We start from the raw sequence: 11,911 nt of genomic DNA, 5'->3' as shown, positions 1-11,911 counted from the left end.
CTATTAGATCGTTGGCTGGAGAAACAAGTGAATTTTCAATTACTGTGAGGGTATACCAAGGATCAACATTAAGCTCTTATCTTTTTATTTTGGCTATGAATTAGTTGACGAAAAATATTCAGGGTGATGTGCCATGGTGTATACTTTTTGCAGATGATATCATGTTAGTAGATGAGACTAGAGAAAGAATTAACACTAAATTGGAGACTTGGATAAAAGTACTTGAATCTAAAGGATTTAAGATAAACAAAACTAATACAGAGTAAATGGAGTGTAATTTTAGTAATAGTAATAATGAAAATCGAGGATAAGTGGGGATTAAAAACCAAGAACTACCTAAGAGTGAATTTTTTCGTTATTTAGGATCAATTATCACAACGGCTGGGGAGATTTAAGCAAATGTGGTCTATAAAATTAAGGCGGGGTGGCTTAAGTAGAAGAGTGCGTCTAGGGTACTATGTGATAAACGAGTACCCACTAAATTAAAAGGAAAGTTCTATAGAACGGCTATTAGACCAACAATGTTGTATGGGACGAAATGTTGGGGAACTAAAAAATAACATATAGATAAAATGAATATTGATGAGACGAGGATACTAAAGTAGATGCGTGGTAAGATTAGAAAAAGCAGAGTTAGAAATGAGTATATTCGTGAATGGGTATGAGTAGCACCGATAGAAGATAAGTTAAGAAAGAATAGATTGAGATGGTTTGGCCATATACAACGGAGACCAATAGAGGCAGTAGTGAAGAGATGCAATACAGTGACAGTAGAGGAAAATGTTAGGGGAAGAGGCAAACCTAGATTGATGCGAACTGGTGTAGTAAATAGATATATAAATCTCCTTAATTTGACTAAACCAATAGCCTTTGATAGAGTCAAATGAACAAGAAGGATTCATATAGCTGATCCCATTTGATAGGACTTAAATTTTAGTTTAGTTTGGTTTAAATAAAAATAACTTGAGATCGAGACAGATTGATACGCTATTTGGTTCTTTGAAATGAGAGAATGAGAGGGAAAAGAATGCAATGAAATGGTGATTCCTTAGGCTTTTTTATAGAATGACCATTCTTTTAAAATGGTGAAACTTTATTCCATTTATAATGCATTAGTCATTATTTTTTTTAATCTAACAAAACATGAGAATAAATATTTTGATGAAATGATCATTCCATTTTATTCTAATGAACCAAACGCTACCTGAGATTATTTATTCCAAAAAAATCACACAAAGATGTATACGTAGAATTCAAGCAGGATAGTATACCATCCTCTTATTTATCAGCATTACAAGTTTGTAACTAAAAAGAATCACTTTCAGAAACAAAACCATTAGGAAGTGGATAAATATGAGCTCCACATAGTTTATTATGTAGTTTTTACTCATGATTTTGCTGGTGTGTTCGCTAATGTCCGAGAGAATTTTACAAGGGATTTCAGATCTCTGTCACCAGCCACTTCATCCATGGGAACTGCATCAGAAATTTCTTTCAAATCCTTTTTCAGTAAACTTCAGTGCTAATGATCCAATCCCACTATGAAGATTATTAACCTTGGTTGTCCTTGTTTAATAAATAGGCCGAGAAAATTTGGAACCATCCAGTTAATCAAAATCTCAGATTATGCTCAAAACCATAAACTACGTATATGGATTTCTGCTGAAAGTTTTCTAATAGTGAACTGAAAAAGATTTGGGGGAGTGGGGGATGGTGGAAGTATATGGGATTTAGGGATAGAAATTGAGTTAATCTTGACCTGGTTAATATGCATAGACATGTTTTATGAATTGAAACTCAACAATGCAAAACAATGGGCTAAAGTAGATGTGAGGGCATAATTTACTCGGGATTGGGACAACATTGTCTTCTTGATGAAGCAGCCGTGCCAAAGCCAGTTGAGGAGGGGTGTAATTATGCTTTGCAGCAATGTTGGCTAGACGGGAATATAGTTATTTGTTCTTCTCCAGATTCTCTGCGGTATACCTTGGAAAGTGAGCCTACAACAGATCAACTTGAGTTCAGAATTTAATGAATATGCTCACCAATGTCTGGTATGGGCAGCAACATCTCACAATGGGTCACATTGGCCAGTTTAAGAATGAGCCCTGTGAAGTACCCGGTGTGCAAGTGATCATGCCATCCAGTGATAAAAATCATATTCATGTCTTTACGTTTACTAATATGCAAGAAACAGAGATTTGCAATTACTTATTTCTGATATGTTGTCACATACCAATATACTATCGGTGTGCATGCTCTCAACAACTCCCTTCCCACCAAAGAAGCCACGACCAAGAGGACTATACGCCACAATCCCAATACCTAGCTCTTTGTTCATGAGCAGGGTGCAAAGTTTATAAGCTTGGTGTGATTAAAATAGAGGGTGGTAATTGCTCTTCTGATCTTTTAAACAAGCCTAAGAGCTTCCAGTTTTAACTTTTGACACAAAATATAAAAATTAACAGCATTAAATAACCGGCAAAGTGGAATTATATCCCCTTCAATGTCACGAGTCCATAGAGAATATTCCACTTGGACTGCGGTGATGGGATGAAATGCATGGGCTCTTCTTACTGTTTCTGTACTAGCTTTGGATAGTCCAATGTACTTTATCTTTCCCTCCTCTACTAGTTTCTTGAGCTCTGCCATCTATGCCAAAATAAGTCAAAATCATTAAGCGATCTATCATGTAAACACAATTCTTCATAAAGAAAAAATTAACACAATTAGTTCTAATACTAACTTAAATGAAAAGTGGTGACACTTACAGTGTCCTCTATAGGCACTGAAACATCCACAATAGGCACTGAAACATCCACATGGTGCTGATAGTACATATCAATATAGTCTAGGTCAAGCCGTTTAAGACTAGCTTCACAGGACTGCCATACATATTCAGGAGTTCCATTGACACCATATTCACGACCCTCTGATTTGATCCCAAGCTTCGTAGCTAAATGAACCTTTTCTCGTGGAAATTGCTTCAGAGCCTAAAATGCCCAAAATAATAATAAAATAAACTGTCTAACAATCAACAATATGAATCTAACCAGGGATGCTCAAGGAAAAGATAACATTTTACTGAAACTATCAAACTTCAGAACTACACCATAATGAAAATGTTGCAAACCTATGATACTTCTCGCCACATAAATGAAGCATAAGCTAAACCATTATTCTAATTTCAATTTTCTTTTCTATGCTTTTTAATTTTTCTTTCTTTTTTTATTGGATTTTACATTGTTATTCTGCTACAATACAATGAATCTTCTATGTAAATCAACAGAGAAGAGAATAAGATGTAATACTCGAAATTATAATCTGTTGCAATACTCATTTGCAGGTCAATTTTAAAGATTTTAAGCAGCACCTTGTCAAGCATGATCTCATTGTCATAATTTTGTCCATAGTGGTCAGAGGTATCAAAGAAGGTGACACCCTTGCTAAAAGCTTCCTTTATAATTGAACATCCAGCCTCATGTGAGAGAGGATCATTGTATACTCCAAAAAGTCCCGCACATCCAAAGCCTAATCTGGAAACCTGCATGACAAAAGAACACCATCACTTGAAAATGGTAGTTTTTTTTTTTTGATAATGTAATTTTAAACTAATTAATGTATAATACAATTGAACTACCCCACTATTCTTCTGAATTTCATTTCAAATTTTCTCTAATAAAATCATTTTCACCTTGATTTCATCATAAAATATACTTGCCATGGAAAAAGGAATGATACCTAGACCTCACACAGAGCTACAAGATAACTAAAAGCATTACTGCTAATAAAATGGAAGTTAAAAAAGCCAAAACTGATCTGATATTCAACAAAAGCCCACTTTGTCAAGGGAAATAGACCTATTTGGATTGGGTCTCGATGAAACAATACATCAATGATAAGTTAATTCGATAATTTCCGAATTCTTTTTTTAACTGACCCTACACCAATTTGCTCTTTTGATTGAATTAGATTTCACAAGGGAGACTATTTCAGCATTTGGAAAATTTGTCAGTTCATTGCAAGTGGTACCAGAACTGTCATGCTAAGGACAACAATTGACATTAAATTCAAATTCATATTGTGATGAAGGCATGAAGCTAGCAAACCCAGTTAAATTGTCAAGATATTTTCATTTATGAAAGAAATGAAAATCAATAACCAAGACAACTCCACAAAACTCTTCATAAATTCATGATCCAAATATTGCCCAAAACAATTAACAAAAAAAAATGGATACATGTTGAAGAACTGGTAACAATTATGTGAACTTGACTTTCTTGAGATGGGGTGTGAGAGAGAAGAAGAAGAAGGTTTACCTCAAGTCCTTGTGAGCCTAGTTTCAGTCTTGGGATCTGGATATGGTGGTTGTCTTCCATTTCTCTTCAACAAAAGAGAGCTTTGTATTTTCAAAGAAGCAAAACAAGAAAGAATACTATACTATTTTAGACCACTATATATCCTTTGAGAGTAAGGTAGGAAAGGTTGAGCGATTCAATTTCATTTTGGAGAGGACAACTTCCTACCCATTGGAAAAGTTGATTCCAAATTCTAATTTGTTTGTGTTTTGTGTGTATACATATAATTTAATATTAAAAATATTGTAAATAAATATAATTAGATACATACAATTACATTGCTAGAATGAATTATGTGGTAATCCGTGTTAAAAGATTATATTTAAATTTTAGAGCACGTTTGTTAAAAGGATCGAATTTCTCTCCCATTCATGAATTAGATTCAACCATCTAGATTGACAATTTTCTCATTTCACATTGTTTTTATTTTTAGTTATTTCTCTTTGGAAGTTGAAAAATGGATTTTTTGGTAAAAGTTCTTGATTAGGGGTTAATTTATTATATTATATAGTAGTACGAAATAAATAAGTTATTGAAGGTGAGTGACCATTTCGAACAAGACTAACTAAGAAGTAAAAGGAGGCTTTTCCACAAATACTCGATGGGAGATTAATTTACTATATAATAAAACCAAGTAAAGAAGTAAAAAGAGACTTGTCCATAAGAATTCTTGATGCCTACTAATTTTGAATTGAAACTTCTTTTCCTAGACGTGATAAAAACTTCATACAGTGGAATAAACAAGAATAAAATTTTCTGTTATGTTCCTTCTTTTTTCCTGGCATTACAAATCAATTACTGAGCACCATATCCAATTGGCATCAAAGCAATTGGTGTAACCTTCTGTTAATACAGTAAATATTTTAATAATTCATTCAATAAAATTCTAAAACATACTTCCTCTCCAAAACCCACAAGGCAAATGTCCCACAATCACAACTCAGGATAAATGGCCTATCAAGTTTGTAATTTTGTCTTTAATGGTAATTGTGTTGTTGAGGGTAAAATCATTTAAAACATATTTTTTGTTGAGTGTGGAAAGGAAAAAAAATGTTGTATTTATGAGCTCCCCTAAGAGAAGGCAAAGGTGCAGTCATATGGAATTCAACAGACCCCTCTATGGATTGGTTAGTTTGTACTCTTCATGACCTTATTACCAGAAAGTGGATAGAGAGTTGGGATAGCTAATTAGAATATTTTCACCTAAATAAAATAAAAAATAAAAAAAATTCTGGTCTCCCCCCTTGTTTTGTCACAGAGAGATAGATTGAGAGTATTGATTCCAAATAGTTAAAAGATTTCACCCAAAGATGTCCATATAGAATTCAGATACTAGTATATCATCCCGTTAATTATCAGGATTACATACAAGTTCATAACTAAAGGGTATATTACTTTCAAAAACAAAACCATAAGAAAGTACATAAATATGAGCTCCATTAACTTCAATCTGCAGTTTTTGCTTATGATTTTGCCAGTGTGTTTGCAAACTTCCTGTTGGACAATCTTCACTGTATTTAATGAAATAAATTTTGTTTGTGTACTTAACAACAAATGGAATACAAAAGAAATAAATGAAATGAGAGAGATTGTTTGATTACAAAAATCAAACCAGTAAATAAAAATAAACAAATAAAAACAGATTTTTATTTTGTTACAAAAACAAAATCAAAATCTGATATAAATAAATAATAAAACAGAAAATAAATTAACAACTTACTTTATTAATTTCTCGAACAAAATTTTAATCAAGTCCAGTGTTTAACACTGTGTCCTTAAGACAGATTCGTCCTCTCTACGGTGCTTTCAGAATGTGGACGTCTATTTCCCAGGATAAAATGATCAATAACAAACAGTAGCAGCACTACAAACTGTTTGCACAACAAACACACTTTGTGTTTACACTCTTTCTCATAGAAAATTGTATGCAACAAAATGCAGAGAGTATTGACAAAATTAAGGACGAAAATTGGAGTAAAAATCCAAATGAGTGACTACCTTTATATAAAAAAATTCGTGGCTGTTTGGTTTGAATTAAACAGGTGCAAAACTTATTTGAACAGGTATAGAATCTGTTCGGGACAGATTGAACAGTTAAGGCACTGTTTGGTTTGAATTTTAAACAGATATTGAATCTGTCTGGTTTAATTCAAACAGATTGGAACCTGTTGGGTTTAAATTTAAACAGATATGCATCTGTTTGGGTGGGAAAAAATTGGACAGATTTTATTTCAAATTTTTTGGCTCAAAAAAATAAGTATTGGGCCGGAAAAGCCCAACCTCACATTATGCACCCGCGCCTAAGCCCAAGCCCAGCCTGCCCGACCGACCGACGGGCACGCGTGTGTTTATTTTTGGGTCGAATGAGTCTAGTCCAATTTGCCCATAACCTCTCCCTTCTACAAACTTGGGATGCCCCTTAGGGCCCTCCACAAGTTACAAACCCCATACTTTATAAACTCACTCAAACTTTGCCCACCAAACCAATGTGGGACAAGTCTTAAACCAAACCTTAAGAAATTTTCACCAAAAACTCCATTTCCATGGAGCTCACTTTAGCTTCAATTTCTCATTCACCCGATAATGGTTTTGAGCAACCAAATATACTACGTGAATCGCAACGCAGCATAGAATGCGTTACCACTTTGAACCGCCAACTTTGGCACACGTGTCCCACCTAAAAAATAGAACAAAGTTGAGAAAAAATCTGTTTTTTCCAAAACTTCCAAAACCCATTTCTAACAATCTCCCACATGAATGGAATTTGATGACAACGAAAATGTAACAATATGCAGAATTTGTCGAAAAAGTATAAATCGAAAAATATCTTACATCAGGATAAGTAGTTTTCAACCTTGAACCTTCCCTAGTGATAACCTATCGGACTAACTAGCTAACCAATGGACGCGATGCCTTGAATTGTTCAACCATTTGTGTAAGCCAAGACAATAGATTTCACACAAAATATCTTCTGACACATCGTGGTTCTTACGGTTGTGTTTATTTTGGCCTTGAACGTTCCTGGTTGTTCATGAGTGCTTCTAGAGAATTTAGTCTTTTCATTCTCATAAAACCGGCCCCAGTTCGACACTTATATAGGTGATTCTTATTGTGAGTATCTCTTATACTCGTCTTGATTTTTATACTTAAATCAAGATATAAGTAATCATTAAAAGCGAAACTTATCCTTAAACCCCTGCATACAATACATGTTGTAGATATCACTCTCACCATAAGAATGGATAGGGAATTTTAAATCTCTTGGTGATTTCTGGTGAGCCACACATAACTTAGTTGTCCTTTTGAACTTAGTTCTTGGGATCTCCAGTCATATAAGTAGGGTTACCATTATGATGACTCTTATGTAATAGGCTTTAATCATATTCCCTTCGATGAACTATACACTTGCTCTTTTGTCAAACCTTTTGTTAATGGATCTGCAATATTCTCTTTAGATTTTATACAATCTATTGAAATTATTCCATTTGAGAGTAATTGTCTTACGGTATTATGTCGACAACGAACATGTCAAGACTTACCATTATACATATGATTATGCACCCTAAATATTGCAAATTGACTATCACAATGAATGCAAATAGCTGGCACAGGTTTTGGCTACATTGGAATGTCTTCTAAGAAGTGGCGAAGCCATTCTGCTTCTTCTCCTGCTTTGTCTAAAGCAATGAACTCAGATTCCATTGTGGATCATGCGATGCATGTTTGTTTCGTGGATTTCTAAAAAATAGCAGCGCCTCCCAGAATAAAGGCATATCTACTAGTGGATTTTGAATCTTTAGTATCCGATATCCAATCGGCATCACAATAACCTTCTAGTACTGCAGGATATCGAGTAAAGTTCAAACCATGATTACGGATAAATCTTAGATATCTAAGAACCTAAATGATCGCTTTCCAATGGTCTTCTCCAGGATTACTAGTGTACCTACTGAATTTACTAACAACATAAGCTATATCAGGACGAGTGCAATTCATTAGGTACATTAGGTTTCCAATGATTTGGGAATATTTTAACTGAGATACTGCATCACCTTTATTTTTCGATAAATAAAGACTGATATCTACAGGTGTTCTAGCTACATTCATATCATCCCTGATATATTTACCAAGAATTTTCTCAATATAATGAGATTGAGATAATGCATATCCATCAGATGTTTTAGTAATTTTCATTCCTAATATTACATCTGCGACCCCCATATCTTTCATATCAAATGCTTTGCTCAGCATTTGCTTAGTTGATTTGATCATGTTTTGACTGCTTCCAATGATAAGTATGTCATCCACATAAAGACAAACGATGACATAACATTTGTCAGTGTTTTTAACATAATCGCACTTGTCACATTCATTTATCTTAAACCCATTAGTAAGCATAGCATGATCAAATTTTTCATGTCATTGCTTAGGCGCTTGTTTTAATCCATAAAGAGATTTTACAAGCCAACAAACTTTCTTTTCTTGCCCTAACACTATAACCCCTTCGGGTTGCCCCATATAGATCTCTTCATTTAGATCACAGTTTAAAAAAGCTGTCTTAATATCCATTTGATGTATTTCTAAATTGTACAATGCTACTATAGCAATAAGCCTGCGGATGGATGTTATTCTTGTCACAGGGGAATATGTGTCAAAATAATCCAGACATTCATTTTGTCTGTAACCTTTTACTACAAGTCTTGCTTTATACTTGTCTACTGAACCATCTGCTTTCATTTTTCTCTTGAATATCCATTTATACCCAAGAGGTTTAAAACCGGGTGGAAGATCCACCAATTCCCAAGTATGATTTTGTATAATGGATTCAATTTCATTATTAACAGCCTCTTTTCACAAAAGTGCTTCAAGACCAGTCATTGCTTTTTTAAAGCTTTAAAGTTCATTTTCTAACAGGTATGTTAGAAAATCTAGGCTAAAGGATTTTGATATTCTTTCTCTCTTACTTCATCTTGGTTCATCATCAGTTAAATCCTGTTGGTTGAGACCATTACTAGTCACTTGTGTTTGATTGTCATTAGTCTCTTGACTTTGTGTACAATCATAAGTTCTTTTCTGTGAACTTAATTCCTGTCTTTTCTTGTAAGGAAAGACATGTTCAAAAAGTACAGCATTCCTTAACTCTATAATAGTGTTCACATTTATATCAGGTATTTCTGATTTATAAGTTAAAAACCGATATACACTACTATTCTGAGCATAACCAATAAACACACAATCCACCGTTTTTTGTCCGGTCTTAGTCTTTTTCAGAACAGGAACTTCAACTTTTGCCAAACACCCCCACACTTGTAAGTATTTGTAGGAAGGTGGTCGACATTTCCATAATTCATAAGAAGTGCTGTTGGTTTTCTTGCGGGGTATTTTGTTAAGAACATAATTAGCAAATAATATTGATTCCCTTCACAAGTTCTGCGGTAAGCTTGAACTTAGTAACATGGTATTCATTATTTCTTTAAGGGTTCTATTCTTCCTTTCAGCAATTTCATTTTGCTGTGGAGAATAGGGTGTTGTAGTTTAGTGAATAATGTCATATTGTGCACAAAATTCATTTAATGGTGCATTATATTCACCACCCTTATCACTTCTAACTATTTTAATGGTTTTACCAAGTTGATTTTCAACTTTAGTTTTGTAGAGTTTAAACATTTTTAAGACTTCATCTTTACTTCTAAGTAAATATACATAATAATATCTTGTGCAATCATCGATAAATGTTATGAAATACTTTTTGCCTCCTCTAGTTTGAACAAATTTAAGATCACATACATCAGTATGAATTAATTCTAGAGGTTCAGTTTTTCTTCCAACCGATTTAAATGGAGCCTTAGTTAGTTTTGCTTCTACACAAATCTCACATTTGTGATTAGGATCAATTTCAAACTTTGGTATATAATCTAAACCAATTAATCTACGCAAAGCATCAAAATTCACATGTCATAATCTTCTATGCCATAAATTTGACTAAAGAATATAAGCAAAAGTTGTGTTCTTATTAATATCAAGTTTTGGTACAACCGTCATTACATTCAACTTGAAGAGATTATCACTCATTTATCCCTTACCAACATACATACCACTCTTTATTAATACAAATTTATCAGACTCAAATACAAGCCTAAAACTATTTTTACTTAACAAAGAGTCAGAAACTAAATTCTTCCGAATGTCTGGTACATGCAATACATTGTTGAGGGTAAGTTCCTTCCCTAATATCATCTTCAAGATCACCTTTCCTTGTCCAGCCATAGTAGAAGTAGAAGAATTTCTTATGAAAAGTTGTTCACTATTTGCAGCATCATTATAAGTAGTGAACATCTTCTTGTCCGCACAAATGTGTTGAGTTACCCCAATGTCAACCCACCATTCTTTGGGATTTCCAATCAAGTTAGCCTCAGACACCACAATAGAGAGATTGATGTCATTTACCCCGTCAGAGATGTAATCAAGTTCTGTTACATTGGCTTGATTGGTAGTCTTCTTGCTTGTACTTCCGCTATCTTTCTTAGGGCAGCGGCAATCAGAAGCTCGATGTTCGGTCTTGCCACAGTTATAGCATTTTCCTTTGAACTTCTTATTACCATTGTTGTCGCCTTGTTTAGAACCATCTCCAGCAAACTTCCTCTATTTGTTATGTGGTTTGTGCACTTGTTCAACCACATTAACCTTGGACTCAATGGGATTTTTACCATTTCTCTTTTCAGCTTTCCGATTATGTTCTTCAATTCTCAGTCTCACAATAAGTTCATCCACGGTCATCTCTTTGCGTTTATGTTTTAAATAATTTTTGAAATATTTCCAAGCCGGTGGTAACTTTTCCACAAAAGCAACGATTTGGAAAGACTTGCTAAGAGACATACCTTTAGAATGAATATCATGCAAAATATTAAAAATTTTGAACTTGAGAAATTACCGTTTGGGAGTCTACCATAACGAAGTCCAGAAATTTATCGACAACAAATTTCTTTGTGTCGGCATCCTCTGTCTTGTATTTTTTCTTCAAAGAATCCCACAATTCTTTTGTTGTTTTCAGAGGGTTGCAAACATTATATAGCATGTTATCAAGGCCATTGATGATGTAGTTTCTGCACAGAAAATCAAAATGTTTCCAAGCGTCTACAGCGGCAACAACTTGCCGATCACTTTCATCCTCTCTAAGTACTGGAGCCTCTTCACGGATAAACCGGGCCAAATTTAGAGTTGTAAGATAGAACAATATTTTCTGCTACCATTTCCTAAACTCAGTGCCATTAAATTTTTTTGATTTTTCTCAATGATTTATTGGAACTTGAATATGGCTCTGGATAGGGACCGGAGTCATTGTAACGATCGGATTTGGAGTACTACTTTCAGCAACCATAATATCTGATTACAAAAAATCAGAAAAAACCAAAACCAAATTAATTTCTTAATTACTAAAACCAGAAAATAAATTATAACACAAAATAATTTTACTTTTCTTGTTACTAAAACTAGAAAAATAAAATACCACAATAATTTTCTGTAACACAAATTAATATTCTGCAATTGTTAAT

The 11,911-nt window shown here is 33.8% G+C and overlaps 1 protein-coding gene across 1 annotated transcript; it reads right to left on the bottom strand.

Annotated features, from left to right (window-relative positions):
- Positions 1 to 2,409: 2,409 nt before the first annotated feature.
- Positions 2,410 to 11,135, bottom strand: LOC145793904 (putative aldo-keto reductase 1). Its single transcript, XM_082876798.1, has 6 exons — positions 11,043 to 11,135; positions 3,941 to 4,045; positions 3,374 to 3,544; positions 2,772 to 2,993; positions 2,578 to 2,652; positions 2,410 to 2,439 (listed from the first exon to the last, which is right to left on the bottom strand). The coding sequence occupies exons 1-6, from the start codon at positions 11,133 to 11,135 to the stop codon at positions 2,410 to 2,412; spliced, it is 696 nt and encodes a 231-aa protein (XP_082732924.1).
- Positions 11,136 to 11,911: the final 776 nt, after the last annotated feature.

This window comes from Camellia sinensis, chromosome 6, assembly GCF_055761805.1.
Source record: "Camellia sinensis isolate YWXY chromosome 6, ASM5576180v1, whole genome shotgun sequence".
Classification (NCBI taxonomy): Eukaryota; Viridiplantae; Streptophyta; class Magnoliopsida; order Ericales; family Theaceae; genus Camellia; species Camellia sinensis.
The sequence above is the reverse complement of the archived record's forward strand: the minus strand, read 5'-3'. Positions and strand labels throughout refer to the sequence as shown.